The following is a 26582-nucleotide window of genomic DNA, read 5'->3' as shown; positions in this document are numbered from 1 at the left end:
AACGCACCAAAAGTTGCCAGCACTGGACGCTGGTGATAAGAGGATCCATTGTGTTTCCTGGGGTCCCACCTGCCTTGCCAAATCTGTAGCAGGAATTATGCAGTCACCACCTAGTCCCTGTTAGGAATTCCATGGATGCCACCTCAACTGGGCTCGGGCCAAGGTTCCTGCTTGAAGAACAAGGGCTGCCCATCCACCGAGTAAGTAAGTGGTTTATTTATCCGATATCCATGGCAGCTCGAGCTGGGTGCCTCCAAGGAAGACCCCCACTGCAGATTGAGCACCCCAGTTACACCCTTACAGACAGATTTCCCAGAACGTACCACCTACTACCTGATCCCTAAGTCCAGTCACTTAATTCTGGTCGGTGATTTCTTACTGGTTTTCTTGGTTGCTGGGCTGGCCGCCTTCTGAAGTTACCTCATTCTCTTAGAATTATTTCCTTGGTGTTTTTCTTCTTCGTTCTGCTTGCATCTGCCAGCTTCAGTTTGGTTTTGTGTTTGATCATTAGCTTTATCAAAAAGTTTACTCTTGTGGTCTGAGGCTTCGGCTACTTTCGTTTCCAGTGCTAAGCAAGGTTATTGATCTTAACAGTTCTCAACAGCTTGGTGGGGCATCTTAGGGCTGGAGCTCAACTTGCGGCCAGATTGGGTTGCTTTGGGCAAACCTCACCTGGTGCTGAGCTCCGCAGCTTCGGGTGCATGGACCCAGGGCTGGCTGCTGGACCCTGGGCTGTGTTGAGGCACCGGAGCCTCCAGCCACACTCCTGCCCTCCCCTGCCACTCCTCCTGAAGGTCATGTCAGCAAAGCCCCCAAGCTGCAGCCCCATCAGCTGCCAAACCTGCCACACCCTCCAGTTCTTTGAGAAGTCTTGGAGTGCACTGGAGGTGACACAGGTCCCCTTTTCCATCCTGCTGGTGGGTGGGTGGGCAGCAATGTGCAGAGGGGAGCCGGTGTCGTGGTTTTTTTTTTTTTGGACTGAGGGTCGAGACAAGAACCGAGCGGGAGCACCCACCAAACATGGTCTCGGGCAAAACATGACTCAGGCTTTCTTCATAAAAACAAAACAATTTATTAACAGTTACTAAACAAAAGACAAAAGGGAACGAAACCGGTTACTTGAGAGGAGAAAGAGAAAACAAGGCCCGATCTTAAAACAACAACCTCCCCACCCCCCTATTTTCCTTTCGTTCCTGGCTCTGCCTTCCCCCCAGCGGCGCAGGGAGACAGGGAATGGGGGAGTACAGGTCAGTTCATCCATGTTGTTACTGCCGCTCCTTTCTTAAAGGAGGAGGAGTCTTTACACCATTTTTCCCTTGCTTCGGTGGATCCCCTACTCACAAAGAAAAAGTCCCCAAACTTTTCCAAAGTAAGTCCTGCCCGCAGGATTGCAATCCTCCCCATGGATCGCACCAGTTCGGGCTTTACCAGTCTCGGCCTCTTAGGGAGCTGCTGCCACTCGCGTCGGCGTGGGTCGTCCCACGGTCTCCAGATGCCTCCACGACCTCGTCGTGCATTCCATGCCCCATTATCAACAGTACCTGGTCGCGCATCCCCTGCTCCACGACCTCTCCTGGGCTCAGGCATCTCCTTCCCGACGTGGGTTTCTCCACAGGCCGCGAGTGGGTCGCTGCTCCGCCGAGTACACCCTGGCTGCAGGGGGGCCGCCTGCCATCTCACACCGATTTGCAAGGGAAGCCTCAGCTCCAGCACACCTCCTCCTGCTCCATCTTTGCTGACCCGGTCGTTGTGGTTGTCTTCTCTTAGATATTAATCCTCTCTGGGGGAGCTCGGCCCGGCGGGCACCCCGGGAGCGGGGCGCTTACCGAGTCCCCCATGCGGCTCCCCGGCGCCATCTTGAGCACATGGCGCCGGCCCGGGCCCGAGCGGCCGCTCGGCCGGGAGCCGGGAGCGAGGGCAGCGCCCTCCTGCTCTCTCCTCGCTCCTGAGCAAAAAGCCCTTTCCCGCCCCTTTGTCCCAACTTAAATAGGGCAATTCGCAGAGGCGCCGCCTTGGCTCAACCTCCCCCGGGGGGGATGGGACTCAGATCTGGTGGCACAGGGAGCAAATCCCCTCCCCTGCCACCAGAACACCCCCCCACACATCAAACTATCACAGCCGGGTACTGCAGAGCAGCTGTGCCCAGCACCACAGCCCAGCGGGGAGGGGATCGGGAGCGTCTTGCAGAGAGTCCTTATGGGCATGGCGACTTTTGCGGTTATTCCTGTCTCTGCCCCAGCAGAGTTCTGACAAGTTCTCTTCTTGACCCTGGAGATGCACAAGATACTGCTGCCAGCATGCAAAGCGGGTCTGAACGGCGTGAACACCAAATACAGCCCCCAGCATCCTCACCCTTGTGGTCCTCTCTTCACAGCACAGAGCTTGGCCAGTGTCCTGCCAGTCTGCTAGAAAAATGGGCGTAACACTCACAGGCTGTTGCCACCCGAGGACAGAGGATCCTGCAAGGGACAGGACTGTCCTGTGCACTGTAATGGCCACTGAAGGAACGAGTGGGACACGGAACTCTTCCTGAGGTGCACCAGCTGCTGTGTCTGCTGCAGTTCAGCACAAACGTAATCTGACTGGGCTGCTTCTGGGCTGCACTCTGGTGGGAAATTCTCTCTTGGGAGAGCGACAGCCCTGTGGTCACACTTACAATGAGCTATGGTTTCCTCTGCCTCCAGCCCAAGGGATAGTACTCTTGGCACAAATCACAAACCCCAGGACTTGAAAAGTCAGAAACAAGTTTCCTAACACGCACTACATAGTTAGTATGTCGGCCCCCGAAAGATGAGCAGGGACCACCAGACAAAGCATCCGCAGGCTGCTATTGCCCGTTGCAGACCACAGTCGTCATTTAGGCATTTGTGGGTCACCAGAGGAAAAGAAAAACCATGTTTATTGTGGAATCAAGAAGCCTGAGTGCAGTGTGGCAGAGATGCAATGCACTAGGGGTGTAATGCAACAGAAATAATCATAGAATCATAGAATGGTTAGGGTTGGAAGGGACCTCAAAGATCACCTATCAAATGTTAGTTCTTGTTAGTCCTTATCTCTCCTCTTTGGCTTTCCTTTCTCCCTACGGGTCACGAGGTACAAACTTGCCATCGTTTATTTTGTCTCTCTTACTGGCCTTTTTTTGGGTAGTATTTCAAAGCAGGGATTAATTAGTATTTGATAACTTTTAACATTTCACAGAGCTATGTATTCCAGAGTCCTATGTAGTCTTAGGCCTATTCTTATACCTATCCATAGAAATAACAGCTAATATAGTTTTGTATGGTCTTATGCCTACTCCTATACCTATCCCCCTATCAGCATCAGCTGTGCTGGAAGTCTGCAACTGATACCTGCTAACACGGCACCCAAGTTGGTCGGCCTGCTGATCCTGACCCACGAGCTGGCTCGTATCCCAGCCCAAGCGGGAGGCAAATCCACCTTGTTGCCCTCCCAGATGATCCTTCCTGATGAGCCCGTGTCCCGCCACCGCAGCCCTCCCGCTATGCCATCCACCCACCACACCTCAGTGTGGGTCCAGTGCGGTCCCAGCCCTGCAATCACACACAGACTTCTGGTCCGGCTGGTGGTTCTCCACGCTGCCTGCATGAGCGTGCAGGCACTTCAGGGAGGCGCCAGCTGTGCTGGTTTCCCAGGAAGAGTGCGTGAGCCTCCTCTGTCATGCTGCCTGTGTGCTGGGATGTACAGGAGCGGGGCTACACGAGTTCACGCTGTGGGGTACGTGTGGGCGTTTTTCCCTCCTGCCCCTCCCTGTGAGCAGTTCTGAGATCACACGTGGGCTGTGTATCATCCCTTTAGATGGATCCATCCCCAGGAACAGGCCAGTCAGTCCAGCTGGGAACAGCCCCAGATCTCTTTATTTTGTATTGACAGGTAGACCTTGGCAGCTGAGAAGCCTCCAGGCCGCTTTGCTAACAGCTGCTGCTACCGCCGCCGCTCCTGGAACCTTCCCCTCTGCTGCGGTACGAGCATCTAGCGCTAGGGAGGAAGAAAGAAAAGCGTATGATCGTATGGAGAGGGAGAAGGCGGAGAAATCCTGCATCTGCTTGTGATGTAGGCTCAAGGTGTCTGCGAAGTGGGAGAGGTCCCCGATGCCCAAGGCCAAGAGGAGGTCCCCACGGTAGCTGATCAGCCTGGAGCTGAGTCAGGTTGGGCCAAGACCTTGAGTGTCCCATACAGGTGTCCCCTGTCGGGGCAAGGTGTCCTGGGGCAGGACTCTGCAAGGGATATGCTCTCTGGTTTGAAGGGGAGAGCTGGCCATCAGAGGGATCCCTCTGTTTTCAGCCAGGACTTTTACGTCCCACAGGGAAAGCTGATTCTGGGTGCCCAGGCATTCCCTCGGGTGTGAGGGGGGCCCAGCCCAAAGCCAGCCTCCAGAACCTGCTTCTGTCTCAGCAGGGGTGTCAGAGAAATGCCCTCTTTGCCCCAGGGCTGCCCGCAGTGCAGGGATGGGCCGTGCAGCCAGGGTGGCGCCATCCCTTTGTGGAGATAGTTACCAGGGGAGCTGCCTCTGCTGCTCTTGACATTGCCTGTTGACCTCAGCGACGGACTTGAATATGTTCCTCCGTGCCCAGTGCGGCTCCAGCCTTCTGATGACCTGGGCCGCTCGTGGGGGAAGGTGGCTGCAACAACAGGGAAATGTCATCCCTCAGCCTCTGCTGGAGAGCCCTTCTGCCTCTCCCCTCGTCTCACTGCTTCACCCACCCGGTCCTGCCTGTACCCACCCTTTCACCCTGTGGTGAGTTGTGGGCCTTGCCTTTACGGGTAACCCACGTCGTGCCTGCGTTAGGAGACTTTAGAGGGTGTCCTCTGTAACCCCAGGAAGCAGGGACGGGGATTCTGGACATCTCTGCAGGGTGGCGGCTGCTCGAGTGCCCCAGGCTGTGTCCAGAGCCCACACACACTTACCCAGGCTGGAGTCTCTGCAGCTGGGCTGCTACTGCCATCTCCTCTGCTGGGAGAGGGTTTACAGCCCTCCTCCACCTCTTGGGGACCTCCTTTCTCCTGGGCTCAGCTGGAGGGTGGGGAGTCCGAATGCCAGTGGTGCCGAACGCCTGCCAAGGAAGAGACGCTCTCAGAAAAACCAGATGGGAAACAGAGGTGCCGTTTCCCAGAGGACCTCTTGAAAGGAGCCTGCAGCAGGACCTGGGATCCGGGAGACTCGCACCATCTGCCCGTCACCACAGCTGATGACCCCTTTTGCCCCTTGCATCCTGCTGCCAGTCTCTCCCTCACGAGGATGAGCAGGCACAAGCCCTGCCCTGCCCCTGGCTGCCAGTTCTGCTCCCACCCCCAGAGACCTGCAGCCCTGGGTGCCCCAACAGAGAGGCTGGCTGCTGCTCTCAGCAGTGTCAGCCACTGCCCGTACCTGGGGCGGCTGTCGGTCCTCCCCTGCAGACCAGGCTTCCCACGCCGCCTGTTCGGCCTGTGCTTGCTGCAGCCGCTCCTGCCACTGGGGCTTCGCTTGCTCCCACTCTGCAGACAGCTGCCAGACCTCCTGGAGGGGACAGAACGCAGCAGCAGGCAGGATTAGTCTCAGCTCCTGGAGGGGCCACGGAGTCACGCCAGGCTCCTCAGCTCCTGGCAAACAACAGCCGAGTGACCAAAGACCTCCACTGTCGAGGACCTAGAAAGGACTTGTACATTTTCCACAGCCCCTGGCCAGAATAAAGTGTTTGATGAAAACCCAGTGGGCAGTAAAGGGCGGGAAGGGTGTGCAGCACCTTCCTTTCTGTGAAGAAGACGAAAAGGATTCGAGAGACAGGTTATGGGGAACGCAGGCCAAGGGATCCTTTCAGGATGTCGCTCAGCACAAAGAGGCTTTTGCTGCATCTCAGACAGCACGGCAGTTAGAGCAAGGCAGAGCACCTACCTGCAGTGCTTTCTTGAAGCCTTCAGAGGATGGCAGTGCAGCGGTGGGCCTGGCTGGAGGAGCTGCCTCCTTCCTGCCTGCCTCCTTCATCCTAGGGGAGCCGCCTGGACGTGGCGGGAGCACCCTGCAAAGAGACACCGCGAGGAGCTGGCATGAGCACGAAGCAGTTTGATCTCCCCATTTCATCTGGTATCAAATCTCCCCGGGCTGGCAGAAGAAATGGGGGAGGTGGGGCCGTTCCCCATGGCAAGGGAGAGCCTTTCCTGGGCCACATCAGATGGACGGCAGAGGACTGCACCTCAGGTCTCTTGTAAGGGCAAGCAGAGTGACGTGGAGTGCACTCAACATCTGCCGCCTTCCCTACTAAGGGGCCTGTGATGGGGCCAACCAGCGCATAAAAACCGTGGGGTGTGTGTCAGGGACCTTCCTCAGTCCCTACAGCTGGAGTGTCCAAACGGGATGTCTCTCCTGGACGGGTGCAAGGTTCCCTTTCATCCCTTCCCACTAGGGTCTCACCTGGCAGAAGTCTTCTTCCCCGTGTCTTGCTGCCTTGTGCCTGGACCCTGGCTTGGCAGCACGGGGAGGGAAATCCTCACCTGCCTCTGCAGCACCTTGTCAAGACGACCCTGTGTACCTGGGAGAAGAAGGAAGCTCTTCAGAGCAGCCCCCTGGGGAGCGCGTTTTCACTGGACTGTGGTCACACAGGGTCGGGCAGAGTCCCACCTGGAGAGCAGGGACTCGCTCCCATACCTCTTCGCATCCTGTGCTTTTCTGCGACCTTCTTGTGCCAGGTGGAGAAAGCCTTGACCACTGCCCTGCTAATGACAATGAACTGAAACCTGGAAAGCAAATGTTGACAGCAGCTTGAAAGGTGATCCCCTACCCTCTGCAGCTCCCCAGCAGTAATCCTCCTGACTATCGTGGAAGGCATGGCAACCCTTTTCCTTTGTTGCCATGCACAGGGTTTATTGGCAATCTGCCCCCAACACCAGAAAATGGAGCTTAAAGTCCTCTCCGTGTGCAGTTGGTTCCCTCTGATGGGAGCGACGGCAGGCTGGGCGTGAGAAACACCATCACGATGCCCGGTCACTCCAGAAGAATACACGCATAGCCCAAACTCGGCATCAGCTAACCAGAAACCAGTCCCTTCAGGATCAAGAGGGCCCGGAGTCCATGCTGAGTGTCGAGCCCCAACAACGCACACTCCTGAGCAGGAGCTGGGAAGCCACCCGCTCGATCGGTCAAGGGCTGCAGAGGAAACACATTCACCTTGGGAATGCGGGGGCAGGAGCAGCCGGCATCCCCTGTGCCGAGGTCGCTTCACCGGAGACAGCTGCAGCTGGCATCCACAGCCGCTGCAAAGAGACACAGAGCTGTTAGAAGGTTTCCAAGGCAGTTTTCTCTTGGCTCCCAAAGGAAGCAGACCTGTCTACTGCTCCAAAAGGAAGCCACTTCTCCAAACCCCTCTTCCAAATCCTCCTCCGTCAACATTAGCCCTTGCTCAGCAAACACCGAGTCTGCGCAATAACACTGCCAGTCTTTGTGGACGGCGAGGACCCAGAACCTCACAAGAAACTTTCTTTGCTAATGGAGAAGCCAGTGGGGCAAGCGTGGGGAAAGGCGCTGGACTGGCTGCCACATCCAGGCTGGCCAGTGGCGACTGAGTCACTGCCCCTTCAATAGGCCTTTCAAAGATCTGAAGCAGCCTCAAAACTTGAGCAACTCACAGTGTGCAGCAGTGCAATCCGGCTGGCCTTGCTCTCCAGCCCTGTGACGCAGTCGTAATAAAACCGCATGCACAGGACGTCGTCTTTGCAGGACAGAACGCCAATGTCCTTGAAGGTGAAGGCGAGGCGCTGCCTGTTCCTCAGCTGGAAGGAGTACAAGAGTATGGTCTCTTGCACACAGCCCTCCACCACGTGCAGCGGGAAGGAGGTGGCTCGCGACAGCCACCTGTAGTTCAGCGGCTTGATCTCGACACTGCCTGCAGGGAGGAAGAACATGTCACTGCCTAAGCAGACCAAATTTCCATGTCAGGTTCATAACAAAATGCCAGAGAAACAGTCGGTTATAAAAACAGCTCCTGGGGACCAGTTTGGTTTGGGGGAGCTCAAGCCAGCCCTGACTTTTGGAGGCAATTCTCTACTTCTCCCAGCCTTTTCCAAAGAGCAGAGAGAACACATCCCCCACCAGACATGGAGGGGGAAAGTGGAGGGTGGCCACTGCCTTCTCACCAGGGATAACTACTGTGGGGACCATGAGCTCCCACAGACATGACGCATCGATCTCTAGTTGGAAGACTGGTCTTCGAACCACATACACCTCTTCTTCACCGTGGAATCGCTCCTGGACCATAGCGAAGGTCCCGAGTCCTGAGACCAGGACGCCCTGCACAGGAAAAAAGGCAAAAAAAGGCTGATGAGTGAGTACCCGAGAGATGGGAAAAGCCAAAGCTTTGGAAAAGGCCCACGTTCTTCCCCTCCTCAAAATATTTGCTAACATCCGTTGGCTAGAGAAGATCCCAGGCACTTCCAGCACAGGGAATACCCCTGGGACTGGTTCCCAGGGATTAGCCATGGCATGGACCCAGCACGTTCCCCTGCCTCTCTGCTTGGTCTCCCCACTCTGACCACAAGGAAGAGCGAAACCCTATTGTGTGTCGAATTCTTTCCCAGACTCAATCTGGACTTGGTTGCTCTCCTGGTCGACCAAGAAGCAGCTCTGGGCACACGGGTTTGTCTCATTGTGCTGCCACGATGATCAGGGAGGGATCGCTCCCCAGAGCCCAGGCTTTCCACGGCAGAGAGGGACCAAGACGCCAGCCTACCTTGTCCAGCTTCAGCTGTTGCAGGATGTACGCAGACACAGCATCCCAGATAGCCACAACCTCTGGAGAGGAAAGGAGAAAGGCGTCAGGCTCTGGGCCAGCCAGCTCACAGCCCCTCAGCAAGCTCCTCGGCCAGGGGGTGACAGACGCAGGCATCCCCAAACAGCGTAGACACACACCACCATGGCTGCGGAGCTGGGCCGTCCTGCAGTTTCAGACTGCCAGCCTTATTCTGCTCCCATGGCAGAGCTGGGGCAGAAATGGGGACACGGGAAGGGCTCAGGACCAGGGCTGTGGCCATCTAACCCCTAGAAAGGGATGGCACTCCGGGGCCCAGATCACGATCTGCCAGCCTGGTGCCACAAGAGGATCCCGTAGGAAGGAACAGAAGTTTTCCCAAAGGAGACTAGTTCAAGGGAAGGAGCGTTTCCAGGCAGCTCGTGAGAGTCCTGTGGGAGCTGTAGGACACCCCAGCTCCCAAGACACAAATCACTTTTCACACCAGAGCCAGAACCCCAAGAGGCACCAACTCCCAGGGCAAGCTGGCCCTGGGTGGCCCCCATCATGAGGGGACCAAGCCATGCCCTCGGGAGCTTTGGGGCTCAGGGCAGCCCCAGCACCATGACTCAGGATTCCTGGTTGCCACATTGACCCCCCAGACCTGGGTGGACTCTCAGGCAGGGCTCTCTTGGCAGCCCCCAGCCCTGTCCAGCCACCCCCACAGCCCAGCAGCCACAGCTTTGCATGGTGGACAGTCCCGGTGTGACCCGCCAGGAAGGAGCTCTCAAAACTCTTACCCTTGGTGGAGTGATGCAGGAGGGTGGGGAACAAGACACTCAGCTCCGAGCAGACGGCTACGGTGCCGCAGCTCTCCATCGCGCTTACTGCTTGTCCTCAGCTCAGGGAAAGGGATGCTCTTCACAGCTCCTCGCCCAAAACTCCTCTCTGACGTGCCTCTGCTCTGCCTGTCACCGCGGGCCCCCCAGCACAGCTGCCTCCTGACCCCGCTTCTGGCTGTAGAGCAGCTCCAAAGAGCAGCAGTGGCGAGCCCTGAGCACAACCCAGGGGTGCGCTTGCCTCGCCAGGGAGTGCCAACACTGCCGTGGTGCTGGAGAGATATCCCTGTCATGTGAGGCATGCCTCTGTGACATCAGTCCGCATCATCTGGAGGTGCATTATGACACCAGCAGGGAGACAGAACAACTAGGGAGAGAGGAGGTGGATTTCTCCTCTTCTCCTGCCAAACAGTCATCCTCTATCTCCCCAGTCCTTTTCCAAAAACCCCATCTACCCCTGCACCAATGTGTCTTTGGTACTGGGAGCCTGTTCGGGCAGGTGGGGTTTGGGGTGGGCTGCGGTTGGGCAGTTACCAGAGATGGGATCGAAGGCTGGTGGGATGCAACAGCGCCTCCAGTGTGCCCAAACACTTCTCTCTGCTGCATCTCGCTCACCGGGTAGGAGTAGAACGGGCTTTATTGCAGTGGATTTGGCAGGGATGGAGTTAATTTTATCCATAGTGGCTCAAAGGGTGTGCATGGATCATCCGGCTCATAGATCTTAAAGAAGTTTCAGCCATGTCCAGCATACAGGTGACTCAATGTCCAGTGCACAGGCGACTTGCGGCAGGTTGTAGAAGCCACCCAGCCTGGCATCGCCCTGCGGCAGAGACGCCCCACGGGGCGCTGTGGAGATCGCTCAGCCCCAAGTTGTTGTGCTGGGTTTGTGTGAAAGGGTTCTGGTAGAGGGAGAGGGGATTCTCCCCCTTTACGTTCCCGGTCACACCTTTCTTTCTGTAACTTTCTGGAGGAGAGCTGATGGCAAGCAACTATGCGAATAAGAAGAGGATGGAGTGACCAGAAGAGGAGGGAGATACAGTGATGACTGCTCCACAGCACTGGAGCTGCCACTCAGTTAATCCTTGCCTCCAGAGCACCTGCTCACAAGCTGAGAATCAATGAACTCTGCCTCAGAATGCACGAACATAAAACCAGCAGTCTGATAAACAAGGTCAGGCCTCTTCTGAAGGGAATGGAGAAAAACTAAATCTAACCCTGAAGCCCCACTCTTGAGGGAGGAGACGGAGGAACGAGAAAAGCCCAACCCTGTAAAGAGTCTAAGGGTGCCTCCTTGGGCCTTTAAATTTAAAGCCATATGCACTAACTGGATTCACTAAGAGCAGCTGGGGACTGGGGCCAGGCTTAATTAGCCAGAGGAGAAGAGGAGTGAAGGTTTGCCTCACACAAACCCCAAAAGGGAGGCCAAAGCCAGCATGTAAGACGGTCTGAGAGAGACAGGCTAGAAGGGTCACAAGCTTGGCTCTCACTGACCAAGAGCTCTGCATTTCCAGCCCCATACTTTAACCAATGTTCACAGTGCTGCAGCTCCAGGGATCGCATTGGCTCTCCCCGTCTGTGAGCTCTGCATCCTCAAACATGTACCGGTTGCTCTGTTTTCTCTGGGCTGTGGTGTCTCTGAGCCATGCTGCAGAGAGAGGATTTCTCTGCAGCCACCTTTGGGCGGACAGATGGACGAGGGGCTCCTGAAGCTGCTAATCCAGCTCGTCCTGCCTTTGCCCTCAGCACAGCGCAGCCGTGGAGCACCGAAGCAGAAATCCCCTCTGTAGGTGCTGAGGGGCTTACCAAAGCATGGTGCAGGAGGCTCAGGGGGAGTAGCGTGCAGGGTCACTGGCCAGGGTAAACCACGCTGTCTCTGCTCCAGGCAGAGGAAGGCATCCCAAGCAGCACTGTGTGGCTGCCTCAGGAGGTGAATGTTCACACCGTTTTGTTCTGCTGCTGTTTTTTAGCTGGGTTTGTTACATACTTCTTGCACCATACGCAGTTTTGCACGTTTACTGTCCAATATGCCTAATGTACAACAGCCTTAACTGAAACTACCAAAATGATACATTAGCTGTGTTCCAGTGTAATATTATTCCTGTTGCATTACGCCCCTAGTGCATTGCATCTCTGCCACAGTGCACTCAGGCTTCTTGATTCCACAATAAACACGGTTTTTCTTTTCCTCTGTTGACCCACAAATGCCTAAATGACGACTGTGGTCTGCAACGGGCAATAGCAGCCTGCGGATGCTTTGTCTGGTGGTCCCTGCTCATCTTTCGGGGGCCGACGTACTAACTATGTAGTGCGTGTTAGGAAACTTGTTTCTGACTTTTCAAGTCCTGGGGTTTGTGATTTGTGCCAAGAGTACTATCCCTTGGGCTGGAGGCAGAGGAAGCCATAGCTCATTGTAAGTGTGGCCACAGGGCTGTCGCTCTCCCAAGAAAGAATTTCCCACCAGAGTGCAGCCCAGAAGCAGCCCAGTCAGATCACGTTTGTGCTGAACTGCAGCAGACACAGCAGCTGGTGCACCTCAGGAAGAGTTCCGTGTCCCACTCGTTCCTTCAGTGGCCATTACAGTGCACAGGACAGTCCCGTCCCTTGCAGCATCCTCTGTCCTCGGGTGGCAACCTGGAGCCTGTGAGTGTTATGCCCATTTTTCTAGCAGACTGGCAGGACACTGGCCAAGCTCTGTGCTGTGAAGAGAGGATCACAAGTATGGCATCCAATTATTATTACCGAGCTGGCTTGAATTGAATATAATTAACTAATTAACTAAGGTACAGACCCTGCCTACAAAAGGCGGGCCATTTCCTCCTGGCTGTGGAAGATGCAATGGCATCCTTGGAGCTGCAGCCCAGTGAGCAACAACTGGTGACCCCAATGTGATATGCCTGAGAGACCCAGAGGAGCCCGAGCCAGGGTCGAAGCGAGAGTCCTTTGGTAAAGAAGGTAAAGCTGCAAGCCCTGATGTGATATTCATGGAAGGGAAGCGTGCTGGAGTTGGAACAAATGGACTGGGTCTCTGCTCACCATAAAGCCTTCACTTTCCTCTAAAAACAAAAAATTGTAAAACAAAAAGGGGGAATTATGGTATCCTGTTATTATCCAGCTGGCATGAATTGAATCTAATGAACTAATTAAGGTATAGACCCTGCCTACAAAAGGCAGGCCATTTCCTCCTGGCTGCGGAAGATGCAATGGCATCCTTGGAGCTGCAGCCCAGGCTGGTGAGCATCAAATGGTGACCCTGATGTGATATGAACACGAGAGACCCTGAGGACCCCGACTCCCTTGCCAGAGCTGGAGCAAGAGTCCTTTGGTAAAGAAGGTAAAGCTGCAAGCCCCGATGTGATATCCACGGGAGGGAAGCGTGCTGGAGTTGGAATGAATGGACTGGGTCTCTGCTCACTGCAAAGCCTTCTTAAAAACACCTTTGAAAACAAAAAACTGTAAAACAAAAAGGGGGAATTATGGCATCCAATTATTATTACCCAGCTGGCTTGAATTGAATATAATTAACTAAGGTACAGAACCTGCCTACAAAAGGCGGGCCATTTCCTCCTGGCTGCGGAAGATGCAATGGCATCCTTGGAGCCGCAGGCCAAGCTGGTGAGCAACACACAAGGGTGAGGATGCTGGGGGCTGTGATAGGTGTTCACGCCGTTCATACCCGCTTTGCATGGTGGCAGCAGTATCTTGTACATCTTCAGGGTCAAGAAGAGAGCTTGTCAGAACTCTGCTGGGGCAGAGACAGGAATAACCCCAAGAGTCCCCATGCCCATAAGGACTCTCTGCAAGACGCTCCCATCCCCGCTGGGCTGTGGTGCTGGGCACAGCTGCTCTGCAGTACCCTGCTCCCCTCTGCACATTGCTGCCCACCCACCCACCAGCAGGATGTGTCACCTCCAGTGCACTCCAAGACTTCTCAAAGAACTGGAGGGTGTGGCAGGTTTGGCAGCTGATGGGGCTGCAGCCTGGGGGCTTTGCTGACATGACCTTCAGGAGGAGTGGCAGGGGAGGGCAGGAGTGTGGCTGGAGGCTCCGGTGCCTCAACACAGCCCAGGGTCCATGCACCCGAAGCTGCAGAGCTCAGCACCAGGTGAGGTTTGCCCAAAGCAACCCAATCTGGCCGCAAGTTGAGCTCCAGCCCTAAGATGCCCCACCAAGCTGTTGAGAACTGTTAAGATCAATAACCTTGCTTAGCACTGGAAACGAAAGTAGCCGAAGCCTCAGACCACAAGAGTAAACTTTTTGATAAAGCTAATGATCAAACACAAAACCAAACTGAAGCTGGCAGATGCAAGCAGAACGAAGAAGAAAAACACCAAGGAAATAATTCTAAGAGAATGAGGTAACTTCAGAAGGCGGCCAGCCCAGCAACCAAGAAAACCAGTAAGAAATCACCGACCAGAATTAAGTGACTGGACTTAGGGATCAGGTAGTAGGTGGTACGTTCTGGGAAATCTGTCTGTAAGGGTGTAACTGGGGTGCTCAATCTGCAGTGGGGGTCTTCCTTGGAGGCACCCAGCTCGAGCTGCCATGGATATCGGATAAATAAACCACTTACTCGGTGGATGGGCAGCTCTTGTTCTTCAAGCAGGAACCTTGGCCCGAGCCCTGTTGAGGTGGCATCCATGGAATTCCTAACAGGGACTAGGTGGTGACTGCATAATTCCTGCTACAGATTTGGCAAGGCAGGTGGGACCCCAGGAAACACAATGGATCCTCTTATCACCAGCGTCCAGTGCTGGCAACTTTTGGTGCGTTCACCTGGGACCTCGGGAACGAGGGGCTCTGACTGGTGTGTCTTTAAACTCATGCTCCTAAATTCTAAATTCCGTTAGTCTGGTTTCTGGAAGCATGCAATAATGGGAAGTGAACCCAGCATAGAGAAGGGAACACCCTTAACTATTTCCCCTTGGATTATGGGGACTTGGTTCTGCTCCCTGTCCTCGTCTTCCAGCTCAGGGGGCTGGGTACTCTGAGAGCAACTGGTCTTACTATTAAAGACTGAGTCAAAGAAGGCATTAAGTACCTCAGCCTTTTCCTCATCCTTTGTCACTATGTTTCCCCCTGCCTCCAATAAAGGATGGAGATTCTCCTTAGCCCTCCTTTTGTTGTGAATGTGTTTATACAAACGTTTCCGTATTATCTTTTACCATAGTGGCCAAATTAAGTTCTAATTGGGCTTTGGCCCTTCTAATTTTCTCCCTACCTCTTCTCCTCGCAACATCTTTATAGTTTCCCTGAGTTGTCTGCCCCTTCTTCCAAAGGTCATAAACTCGGCTTTTTTCCTGAGTTCCAGCCAAAGCTGAGCTGTTCTTCCTGCCAGCTCCTCTTTCAACACATAGGGACAGCCTATATTATTTATGTGAATTAATTTCTATTTTCTCCACTATGCCTCCACCACATCATTCCACCCTTCCCCTCCTCTTCCATCCCATACTTAAAATTGAAACAAACAATCAATGGAGTATCAGTGAAAGTGGTACGAAGCTGCACCAAGAAATCTGACTGATAGGAAGGATCCTGTTGAACAATGAAACAAATGAGGCAGTCATCTGCTCTCTTACAAAATGTTTGGTCAAAATATGAAGTGCACATAATTGTTCTTTCTCAACCAGAAAATAAAATCGCTCAGTAAACTTCAGGGGGTGTTCCAATCTGAACTGTATTTGAAGGACGTATCTTTCTCTTTCTCTCCCTCTTGACTATGAGAGGAGTCCTAAGTCCCCACACCCTTTGGTTACTGTCTGAAAGCAGATCAGGAAGGATGTTCTTGTTTGAAAGAGCAGACAGTGAGATCTAGAAAGTCGGTAACAGAAGTTGAAGAATTATAGAATCACAGAATCCTAGAATGGTTTGGGTTGGAAGCGACCTTCAAGAGCACCTAGTTGCAAGCCTCCCTGCCATGGGCAGGGACCCCTTCCAGTAGAGCGGGATGCCCAAAGCCCCATCCACCCTGGCCTTGATCACTTCCAGGGATGCGGCAGCCACAGCTTCTCTGGGCAACATGTTCCAGTGCCTCATCACCCTCCGAGTGAAGAATTACTTCCTTAGATCTAATCTAAATCTGCCCTCTTTCAGTTTAAAACCGTTACGCCTCGTCCTGATGCACTCCCTGGCAGAGTCCCTCCCCACCTTTCCTGCAGCCCCCCTTGAAGTACTCTTCTCCACATTAGCCAGCTTCAGCAAGCAGACAAGTAGCAGTTTGCACCAGGGCAGCAGCCTAAAGCCCAGCAAGGGAAGATAAGGACTGACATGGGGAAGTTCAGATTCAACAGCACGGAATGGTGCAGGTAGTAACTGTCTCCTATGACAGAAGAGAATCGCTCAGGAGGATGAGAAGAGAAACAGCAAAGCCAGGGAAAGGAAACGTCTTCTGAAGACATTTTAACACCTGTTCTTACCTGACATAAAACAGTAAATAGGCTTGCTGCCCGGGAACTGTGTCGATGCCACAACCATCCACAGACTCATCGTTCGTCTTGTACCACAGTCCATTGCCGGCCTGCATAGAAAGGCATGGATACCTGGAGATGAGCTGCATGGTTTCTCCACAAGAACACAGGCAGAAAACTACAAAACCCAGAGTGTGCCAAAACACGTCCAACACAGCCCCTAAGGAAACCTTCTCCTCCCAAACCTTGGCTGCCAGTAACACTGCCGTGAAAGTTCGTCTTCCCCAGCACACATTTTTCCCCTGCTAGGAAGGACGTTGCTCTTTACCTTTGCGTAGCAGAAATAGTGTCCCGCACGAGAGCTGACACCACTATGTAACGGGACAGCATATAAGGCGTGAAGGAGTGGTTCTTCAGCTGTCTGGGACATGTACGGCTGGAGATCCAAGTACTCAGGATACTCCACAACCTACAGAGAGACCAAGAGGGCTCAGAAATGATCCTGAACTACTACATGAAACAGCCTTTCCAGAGGAAGGGCTAGAGGTGTATAAGATACATCTCGCTGGCTCATGAACACTTGGTTTTCCCTGAAGCAGCATGCAATGGTTTGGGTGGTGGGAAGCTGTTCTCGGCCAAAGCAGCTCTGTCAGAGCAGGATACATTTTGTCTTCCCACGGCAACACTCGTCTCCCCAGAAGGGAACACGAAAAACCCAACATGAACAGCTCATGAAAGAGCATACTGCTTTGGGAAATCTCCCGCTCCAGGAAGAGGAAGTTGCCCTCCAATTGTGTACGCACGGTGCTGATCTTCCTGCCGGTGAAACCTTCAAACCTTTTCAGACACGCCGTGAGAACTCTGGGGGCACGATGGACTGTGAACCTCCTGGAGACAGCAACCATCTTGTCACACCTGGAAACCAAGCACAGAGCCAAGTGCTGGAACACACCCGATCTTCTCCCAAGAAGGCCGGACAAGCTGTCAGGTCTGACACACCCTTACGCTATCTGAAGGCTCTTCAGTACCATAAGACCATATTTTCAAAAAAACTGCGTCGCATTGTTGTGCATTAAACCTACATGGAAAGACAGCTTGTGCTCAATGACATGCAGCACCTTCACGCTGGATCTAGTATTAGTATGTGGTTAGTAATCATCTTACTTGTCACATTTATAAGCATTTTCGCCATCCAGCTGCTCGGGTTTCACAAAATCCTCCAGAGCTGCGGTGACAGATGAGGCTGCCTGGAGGAGTGGGAAAGGAGAGCGCTGAGCTCAGGGCAACGCCCTGACCCAAACACTTAGTAGGAGCTGACAAGAGGGTCCAGGTAGCTGACACTGAGCAGACCCACCACTGAGGATAACACGTGCTTGTCTGGCTTGAAGCCAGAGCCCATTGGGAGACAGCTGCCATGGCCTCTCCAGAAGAACACAGTCCATTCCACTTGCCACCTACCACCAAGCTCTCTTGCGCTCGCGGTATACATTTTTAAGTCAAATGCGTGGATTCTGGAAAGCTACAGGGGCTTTGGGATATCTCGAAGCACAATGACAAACCCTCTTACTTTTATATCCAAAGGGACATCCAGGAAGGCCTCGTAGGAATTGGAAAACGCTCTGCAGCTCAAGCACATGACTGGAAGACAAATCAAAATGCTCAGTCGTAGGGGAAGTTGACCAACTGTGCTGGTTTCTGTCCTTCATACCTACGATGCCAGTGACGTGATCAGCTGTTCATCACAGGTAGACAGAAGGGCACAGACAATTCCAAGGGGAGCAATAGTTGTGGAAAAGTACGTCTAGATCTCAGAAAGCCCTCAAATATTTGATGGATGACGGTAGTTGCTTGAGAAGAGATGTCCAAGCTGGAAAGAAAGGGAAAGGCAGAGAGCTACCTCCTCCGAGAGTTCTCCTTTGTCTGAAAGCCTTGGCCGTAGGGCTTTCTTGATGGGAGTACATCAAGGAGTCCAAAGGGCTCGGGAACATGGAAAAATGTAATTTGCTTGTGCTAACTTGCTGCTTTCGCTCAGACAAGTTGTCTGCATGGCATCGCCAGCACAGCGTAAGAACTCGTGGGCATCTTCCTGCCTGCCAGGCTGGAAATGTTCTCCTGTTCCTAAGAAAGACGATGTTAGTAGTTCTCTCCTACAAGAAGGGAAGAAAACCTGTAAAAGCAGCTGAAAGGACTCACAGGTGAGGACACTGCTGACAGCAGTAGGCCGGATGGCACTGCCTGAGGAATATAGGACCTGGTTAACGTGCGCTTCCATTATGCACATCATGCAGAAGCCTTCCTGATGACCTGAAGAGGGAGAGAGGGAAGCAAGCTCCCTAGGATAGCAGAATATCCACAGTGATGGGAAATCTAATTTCCCCCAGTAACGGGGACACTGCTGGCAGAGAAGGCGTGTCATGGCTGAACGTGGAGGTGGCCAGTGGAGGCGGGATGGTGCTGGTGCACTGAATCTGGAAGACCTGGGGGTCAAAGCAGTAGCCACATGGTGGTGTGGGTGATTGGCGGTGTGCTGGGCCGGAAGGATCCTCCACGGATCTCCAAGGGAATGGGGGAGAGAATCGAAGGGGGAAAGGGAAGAAGACTTGTGGGTTGAGATAAGAACAATTTAATAATCAAAATAAAATAAAATTTAAAGTATAAAAAGAAAAATAAAAATGAAATATAATAGACACAAACAAGTGATACACAGTGCAATTGCTCACCACCTGCTGACCAATGCCCAGCCCGGCCCCGGCTAGCAATCCCAAAACAGAGCAGTCCCAAAACTGCAATCCTGGAAGCAAGAGAGACCCCCCCGGCTAACCCTTGTCTACATACTGAGCATGACATCCCATGATACGGAATACCTATTGGCCAATTTGAGCCTCAATCCTAAGCCTAAACTCAAATCCTAAAATAGCAATTGTGAGTCAGTTGCTTCGGCTGTGCTCCCTCCCCGCTTCTTGTGCACCTGCACGCTGGCAGAACAGGGGAAGTTGGAAAGTTCTCGATTTCTCAGCAACAACTGAAAACATAAGTACGTTATCAACACTCTTCTCATACCCAATCCCCTAGTCAACCCAAAACACTGTGCTATTCAGCTACTGAGCAGAAAAATGAACTCTATCCCAGTCGAAACCAGGACAAGGCCCATGGGAATGGTTCAAAGCTACGTCACGGGAGGTTTAGACAGGACACTAAGAAGCATTTCTTTACTGAGGTTGGTCAAACACTGGAACAGGCTTCCTAGAGAGTTGGTCGATGTCCCAAGCCTGTCAGTGTTTAAGAGGCCTTTGGACAATGCCCTTAGTAACAGGCTCTAACTTGGTCAGCCCCGAACCGGTCAGGCGGTTGGACTAGATGATTGCTGTAGGTCCCTGGCAACTGAAATAGTCTGTTCCATTCCATTCTATTCTATTCTATTCTATTGAATTTACTTTTTTTTCAGGAGCTGCAACTGAACCTCCTCGTCTGGTCCATGCGAGCAGCAAGTCAGCGGGAAACAGGAGTTACTGGCAGAGCTGAGCTGCTCTGTGGGGTTGACCGTCTGAGTGCAGTGCAAAGCCCGATGTGCAGGGAGCCAGGCTCCCATGTGCCTGCACCCCACCCCCTGCAGAAGCAGGGCAGGATGGAGTCCTTCCGAGCCGCCCTCACACAAACGCGTACCGCTGGAGCACGTCCAGCTCAGTCACTTGCCCCGTGCTTGGAACACTCATCTCCAAGGACTGCCGAAGTCCTTAGCACTAAAGGTGCCCAGGGAAACCCCTGGCCCTGGCATCTCAGCCCTTGCTGGTGCCCTCCACAGCAGGACCCACCCTCAGCCTGGTGTTTAATGCAGAAAGGCGCTCAATTCCCTCTTAAATCCTCCACAGCTGGAGTACAAGGGCTGCTGTCTGCTCTTGGGCGCTGCTTTCGCTGCCTCTTTTTGGAGAAGCCAGAAGTGTCCTGGCTGGGCCCTTCTCCCTGCTGCAGAGAGGAAGGTGGTGCAAAGGGTGGGCAGTGGAATCATTGGTCAGGGAGGAGGCCGGGAGCCAAGGGGACACCAGTACATGGTCAGAGCCTGCACAGCTCCCTCCCACACTGTGCCGACAGTCAGAGAAACCTGCCTGCTTCTAGGATCCTTCTTCATGACTTTTTTCAGCCCGTAAAGAGTTGAGCATTTTTCAAACACCGGTTTTTCAAAGATAAACAAAGAAAAGCAAAACGCAATCAAATTCTCCATTAGCTCATTTTGTTTACTCCAGAAGAGAGAATAATATTAGGATTGACCAAGGAATTTGCCAAATTGCAAAACGTGTCACAAATCACTGCTTGTTTACCCACACCAAGACCAGTCGGTGAATCAATTCCATGGGGAATTCTAACCACGAATTTGACTAAACGGGAACATGAAAATGAAACTACACAATGTAAACAAAACCCAGTCATTCAATGGCAAGAAAAAGTGGAGATTATTAGAAAACAGTGGAAAACTTCAGGAAATCGAGCTGATTGTGAGAAACTATTAAATCATGTTTTTACTAAGGTAGGAAGGTTTTGGAATATTCTTATGATCAGCCAATAAAGAAAAATGTAAGCCAGATGATCACGGAATGGAATTGTGATAAAACTAATCAAACATCAAATAAGGTGACGCGTTGAGACTCTGTTTGGTCAATGACCATTTTATCACAATTCCAGTACATGGTACTTGGTGTTTTACTTGGGACGGATCAATTTTTGCAACTTGGCCATCGGTACGGGATAAAGGAAGCTCAACGCGAGAAAAAGACAATCTCGTGTCACGGTGGAAATGCACTGGAATCTTTATGGACTCCTTTGGCCATATATAGAAACAGAGAATGGATATGTCAACTAACGGGTCATCTAGAAAAATCGGCAAATATAACCAGAAAGCGATTTAAGGATTTGAATATACAATTACAAGCCACTTCGGAAATGACTTTACAAAACAGAATGGCTTTAGATACGCTCTTACTCAAAGAGCACGGGGTCTGTGGGTACCTGAAAGGCAAAACTGACCGTTGTTGTATACACATTCCAAACGTGACTCAAGATGTAGAACATGACTTAAGACTTACTAGAGAAAGTGGAGGAAAGCACTCATGAACTTCAGCAAAACATGCATGAAAGCTGGATAGATAAAATTTTTAACAGATTAAGACGGAATTTGAGTTCTTGGATAAAATCATTAATTAGCACTGCAAGTGTCTTGTTAATAATCTTTTAGGCCATTATTTTGATTTACCGTTGTTCGAAAAAACAAATAAATAACAAGACTGCATTTAATCGGATGATTATCCAGGCAGTGGCCAGACAGCGGGATGAAACAGAATCAATCCCAAGGCTCCCACCAGCCTATAGTGAATGAAATGCTACAACTTTGAGCAATAAGATGAAAGTATTGAAATGATTTTCAAAACTTTCAAAGAGGGTAAATGTTACAAAACTTTGACAAAATAATCAAGTACAAAAGTCAGATAGAAAAACTGAAAAGCAAAATGTCTAAGTTAGGATTGTTAAGTTTAATAAGCAACCATAGAGGCCTCACCGGAAAATTACTGGATGTTTTAAGCCAAGGACCATGAAGACCCCGCCAGCCAGTTGCTGGATTTCCATGTGCATTGTTTTCAGCAAGAGAACCATGGAGTTCTCACCAGCTAACCACTGGGAGTTCTTTTATTGCATTAAGAAACAAATGAAGTGGTCACGGACACCAGTTTTGCTGCTTGAAACCCCCCTTCGTTACCCCTTCCCATCTTGATTTGAATATCAAGGGTTATAATCAGTAAAAATAGGTAGAATTAACCAATGATTGCTATAGGGTAGGAATATTGATAAGGTGATGTATCGAACGAAACTGACCATTTCTAAGGTCAAATTTAAGAGCGAGAATAAGATGTAATTTTATGTAAAAGAACTTATGTAACGATGATTGAACAAAAAAGTGTATGAAAACCTATGGATTTGGATGCTAAGGCGGACACACTTGGACGGAGCACTGAAATAAAGGAGTGCCTGTTTATCTCTCTCATGTAGATGAATTTTCTTCCCGGCTGGTAACACGGGAAGACAACGGGACAGAGAGGCAAAAATAAGAGACGAGGAGCAGGACAGACTGGGCGGGTGTGGGGGGAAAGGCCTGGGTTGGGCAGCAGGACAGCGAGACAGAGAAGGAAGAGACAGCGCTGGGCCGCAGGACGGAACAGGTAGGGACAAGACAAAGGACAGGGAGAGGCCGAGAACACAGGAGGGGCAGGGACCGAGCCAGGGGACGAGCGAGAGAAACCAAAGGCGCGGGCGGAAAGGCAGAGAAAAACGGTCTGCTGAGGGCTACTCCCGGGAGCCTTCCTCCCCCGCAGAGGCCGTCTGTCTCCTGTCTGCAGCGGGGGCAGCTTCCAGCCGGATCCCCTCCGTGCCCTTCTCCATCCACTGCAGCCTCGGCCACACGCGCCAACGGCATCCCCGGGGCGGGAAGCGAGAGCCGCGCCCGCAGGGCGGCCCTGCGGCACGGACGGGCCCCCATGGCCGCAGCCGGCCCGGCGCTGAGCCCCTCCTGCCGCACCGGCCCCGGCCCCGGCCCCGGCCCCGGCCCCGGCCCCGGCCCCGCGCCGGCCCGGACGGCCCCGCGCTCACGGGACACCGCGCGTGCCCGCGGCGCCGCTCGCTGCTGCCGGGACAGCCGCGGGGCGGCGCGGGGCTGCGGGACGGCCTCAGGGGCCGGGCCGGGCCGGGGCCGGGGCAGCTGCCGGGGGCGGGCGGGGCTGGCGGGGGGGGCGCCTACGAGGGGGCTCTGCACTCGGGATGCGCAGTGCCGGTGCCGGGGGGCGGTCTCCGTCTGCGCCCCCTCCGCCGCCCCCGAGCGGCCAGGAGACCCCCCCGCGCCCGCGCGGGGCCGCGCTCCGCACCGGCGGCCGCAACCCTCAGCGCCGCACGCGCCCGACGCCGCCGCCGCCGCCGCGGCACTACCGCGCTCAGGCCCCGCGCGCGCGCGCCGCCCGCCCCGCGCCGCCCCGTCCCGCAGCCCGGGGGTCGCCGGTCACGGCGCGGCGCTTTTCGAGGCCGCACCGCCGCGCAGGAGCGCGGAGTCCTACAGGTGGCCTCTTTCCTTTCATTTCCAAGCTGTCGGTGTCCTTTGGAAATCAGGAATCCCAAATAGACCACTGCCTTCTGCAGGATTTGGGCTTTCTGTAATGACACTGGACAACCGCTTAATCCAAGGAAGTTCAATAAACTCACAGTCCATTCTTTACATTCTTCACTCTTTTCTGTAGCTGTCAAAATGCCACCCACATATTGTAAAAGAATTCCATTGCCTGGAGGCCTTTCCCAAAGTTCCAATTCCCTTGTCAATTGGTTTCCAAAAATTGTAGGGCTGTTTTTAAATCCTTGCGGTAACACTGTCCAAGCGAGTTGAGTTTTACGTCCGGAATCGGGGTTCTCCCATTCAAAAGCAAACAGATTACGGCTTTCAGGGGCCAAGGGGAGGCAAAAGAATGCATCCTTGAAATCCAAAACTGTCAACTGTTCATACGTTTCTTTCAGGCTGGTTGATGAGGTGTACGGGTTTGCTACTACCAGATACGGATCCTCCACCATTCTGTTTACTGCCCTTAAATCTTGTACTATTCTGTATTTCCCATCCAGTTTCTTTACTGGTAAAATTGGGGTATTGTATTCCGATTCACATTCAATCAGCAACCCAAACTCCAGGAATTTTTCAGTCGTTTCCTTTACACCCCTTCGGTCTTTCAACCTTAAAGGATATTGTTTTATTCTAACTGTATCAGAACCAGGTTTTAATTCCACCTTTATCGGTACAGTGTTCTTTGCTTTACCTGGAATCCCAGAAGCCCACTCCCCTGGATACCCTTGATGTAGGATTTCTTCAATCTTTGATGCACCCTCAGTTTGTTATCCAATTTGGCATCTTTTACTTTGAATTCTACTTTACTTTCAGGCTCTTTTAGTCTTTGGAACTTTCTTCTAGTATCTTCTGATGACTGGCCCAAAAACGATACCAGTTGCTGCTGCCCTACAACAGATGAGGGGTCTAAGGTGGTATATTTACCCATCGCCAGTCGTAATCTAAGAATTCCGTGGGGATTTCAGTTTGCCCTTGCTTTACAGCATAAAGTGCTGACCGATTTACAGCCTTTGGGATCGCATTCTCTAATCCAAATTTTATCCAGTTTTGGTATCGCTTTAGTATGCAATAGTCTGTATTATCATTCGGATCCCAATGCGGGTCAGTCACGGGAACGTACTGATCGACTCCCCCTGCCAGCGTTCCGGCTGCCATTTGAGCCCGCACGTGGTTCGGGCGGTTTTTAGAATTAACTGTTTCTCAGTTTCAGTCACTGCATCTAACATTATGTCTATATCTTTCCAGTCCAGGTCTTGGTTTTCAATTATTAATTCAAACCTTTTGGCAATTCCTAATGGATCCTTCTTCTTATTGTTTTCTAATGCCAAAACAAGGGGGGGCAAATTTATACCACATTCCTTTTGCCGCTCAGGATGATTTCTTAAAGTGAAAAACATGTCAGCATCTACCACCTCATCCCATTTATCATTTCTTCTGAGAAACAGCATCAACTGCAATAAAGTATTACAATTCCATTGTAAGTATCATAAGCATTAGAAGTATTCTTTTATGAGAAGTATTTATTATTCGGCCATTTTTCCTCATCTTCCGATTTACAGAACAGCCACCACTGGTTACAGTATTTGACTAGAGTTTTCTTATTTACGTTTCCTCCCGGAGGACCCCCAACGTGTTTCCAATGTGCCCCAGCGAGCGAGTGGCAGCGGTGGGGCTGGGGGCAGCAAGGACACTGTCGCTGACCCCTCTGACTTGACCACCTACCTCAGCGAGTTCCCTGACCTCTTGGAATACAGGTCAGGGAGTACAGCTACCCCAAGGATCGAGCGGCAGCGACGACGGAGGGGGACGGCAACCCCACCTCGGGTGAGGCGACGTCCCCTTTGCTGGACCCCGAGGGGAAGCAGGGCGGAGTGGCAGCAGTCTTCCCCACCTGGCTGATGGTGAGTTCCGTGGAGACTTCAGTGGAGAGTCCCTTGGAGGGTCACCCAGAGGGTCCTCCAGAGAGTCTCCTGAAAGCTCCTCTGGAGAGTCCTCTGCTGAGCCCCTGTCTGCCCCCCAGCATCAGCCGCCCTGCACGGCCCAAGCGGTGGAGGAGGTGCTGCAGAGGGAGCCCCGGGTGGTTCTGACCCTCTTGCTGCTGCCACAGGGCTTCATCTCCTGCTGGGTGGCACCCAGCTCAGGAGAGGTGGGCGGCAAGCAGCCCAAGCAGCCCAAGCGCCCCGCGCCAGTTAGTACCTCCAAGAGGCAGGACACCATCCGACCGAAGAAGAGCAAGAGGGTGGCGGCGTGGTGGCTGGCCAAACGCTCAGACACTCGGTGCCCCAACCACCGTCGATAGGTTCCCAGAGGTGTGGAGCATGGATCCCCGCAATGCGGGGGGAGTGTGGGGAGATGCTCCAGACCTCAGCTACCAGAGAATCAGAAAATCATGGAATGGTTTGTCTTGGAGGAGACCTCAATGATCATCTGCTTCCAACCCTCCTGCCCTGGGCAGGGACATCTTCCCTTAGACCAGGTTGCTCCAAGCCCCGTCCAAACTGGCCTTGAACACTTCCAGGGATGGGGCAGCCACAACTTCTCTGGGCAACCTGGTCCAGCGTTTCACCATCCTCATTGTAAAAAATTTCTTCCTTCTACCTAATCAAAATCTCCCCTCTTTCAGTTCAAAGTTTAAAGTTTCCTATTGCTGCACGCCCTTGTCAAAAGTCCCTCTCCACCTTTCTTGTAGCCCCTTTAGGTACTGGAATGCTGCTGTAGCATCTCCCTGGAGCCTTCTCTTCTCCAGGCTGAACAACCCCAACTCTCTCAGCCTGTCTTCAGAGGAGAGGTGCTCCAGCCCTTGCATCATCTTCGTGGCCCTCCTCTGGAACCTCTCCATCAGCTTCGTGTCTTTCTGATGTTGGGGGCCCCAGAGCTGAACGCATGGGCAAGCTGTGGCACGGGACAGTGGAAAGTGCTTACGTAGCGTGCTTGCGCTGCTCACGCAGCTGCACGGACCAACTCACACACGGAAACCTGCGACCAACTGCACAGAACTACTGGTGGATCACCGACCCTTCTGAGACACGTCCAGCTTTGTACGTAAAGGACAAAGTGCCTACATCAACCCGTCAGCCCTACGACTGAACAGAGAAGGCCCAATCCCATAAATAAGGTGCCCCAATGCTAACGCGGGGTAGGTCTCGTTGGCTGGACCAGGGGTGTTGCCCAGCAAAGGAGACATCCTTACGTCGCGACAGGTCGACAAGTTCCCCGACTGTTGCTCGTCAGCACATAAGACCAATCGTTAGTGGTGGCGGACCTTGACTACACAGCAAGTGAGATTTCCCCTTCGCTCTTTCACTCGTGCTTAGATTGCTGGCGCTCCACTCAGCCTTAGTTCTATCGATTGTCAACTTGGATTATCAGAACAAGCTTGATCAGACTCGGTCCATAGACCGCTGACGTTTTATCGTCCGATATCCAAAGAACCCCTGTTGCGTGACACGTGTCCACCTCTGATTCAAGTTTTAAGCAATAG

At 52.8% G+C, this 26582-nt stretch overlaps 1 protein-coding gene across 1 annotated transcript; it reads right to left on the bottom strand.

Moving 5' to 3' along the window:
- Positions 1-15962: 15962 nt before the first annotated feature.
- LOC147526381 (ubiquitin carboxyl-terminal hydrolase 42-like) lies at positions 15963-24029 on the bottom strand. Its single transcript, XM_086629850.1, has 7 exons — positions 23825-24029; positions 18151-18261; positions 17525-17595; positions 17122-17204; positions 16761-16872; positions 16286-16426; positions 15963-16067 (listed from the first exon to the last, which is right to left on the bottom strand). The coding sequence occupies exons 1-7, from the start codon at positions 24027-24029 to the stop codon at positions 15963-15965; spliced, it is 828 nt and encodes a 275-aa protein (XP_086485976.1).
- Between the last annotated feature and the right edge of the window lie 2553 nt (positions 24030-26582).

Source organism: Tauraco erythrolophus, chromosome Z, assembly GCF_009769465.1.
Source record: "Tauraco erythrolophus isolate bTauEry1 chromosome Z, bTauEry1.pri, whole genome shotgun sequence".
NCBI lineage: Eukaryota > Metazoa > Chordata > Aves > Musophagiformes > Musophagidae > Tauraco > Tauraco erythrolophus.
This window is presented reverse-complemented; position numbering and strand designations above follow the sequence as displayed.

Bases quoted from the DNA above. Each gene is read 5' to 3' on its own strand.
- LOC147526381 (XM_086629850.1), bottom strand. From the start codon at position 24,029: ATGGGTAAATATACCACCTTAGACCCCTCATCTGTTGTAGGGCAGCAG. The intron at 16,427-16,760 runs GTGCGTACACAA...GTCTCTCTGTAG, and splicing joins CCGGCAGGAAGATCAGCACC to GTTGTGGAGTATCCTGAGTA. The intron at 16,068-16,285 runs GTAAAGAGCAAC...CTTTCTATGCAG, and splicing joins ACTATTTCTGCTACGCAAAG to GCCGGCAATGGACTGTGGTA.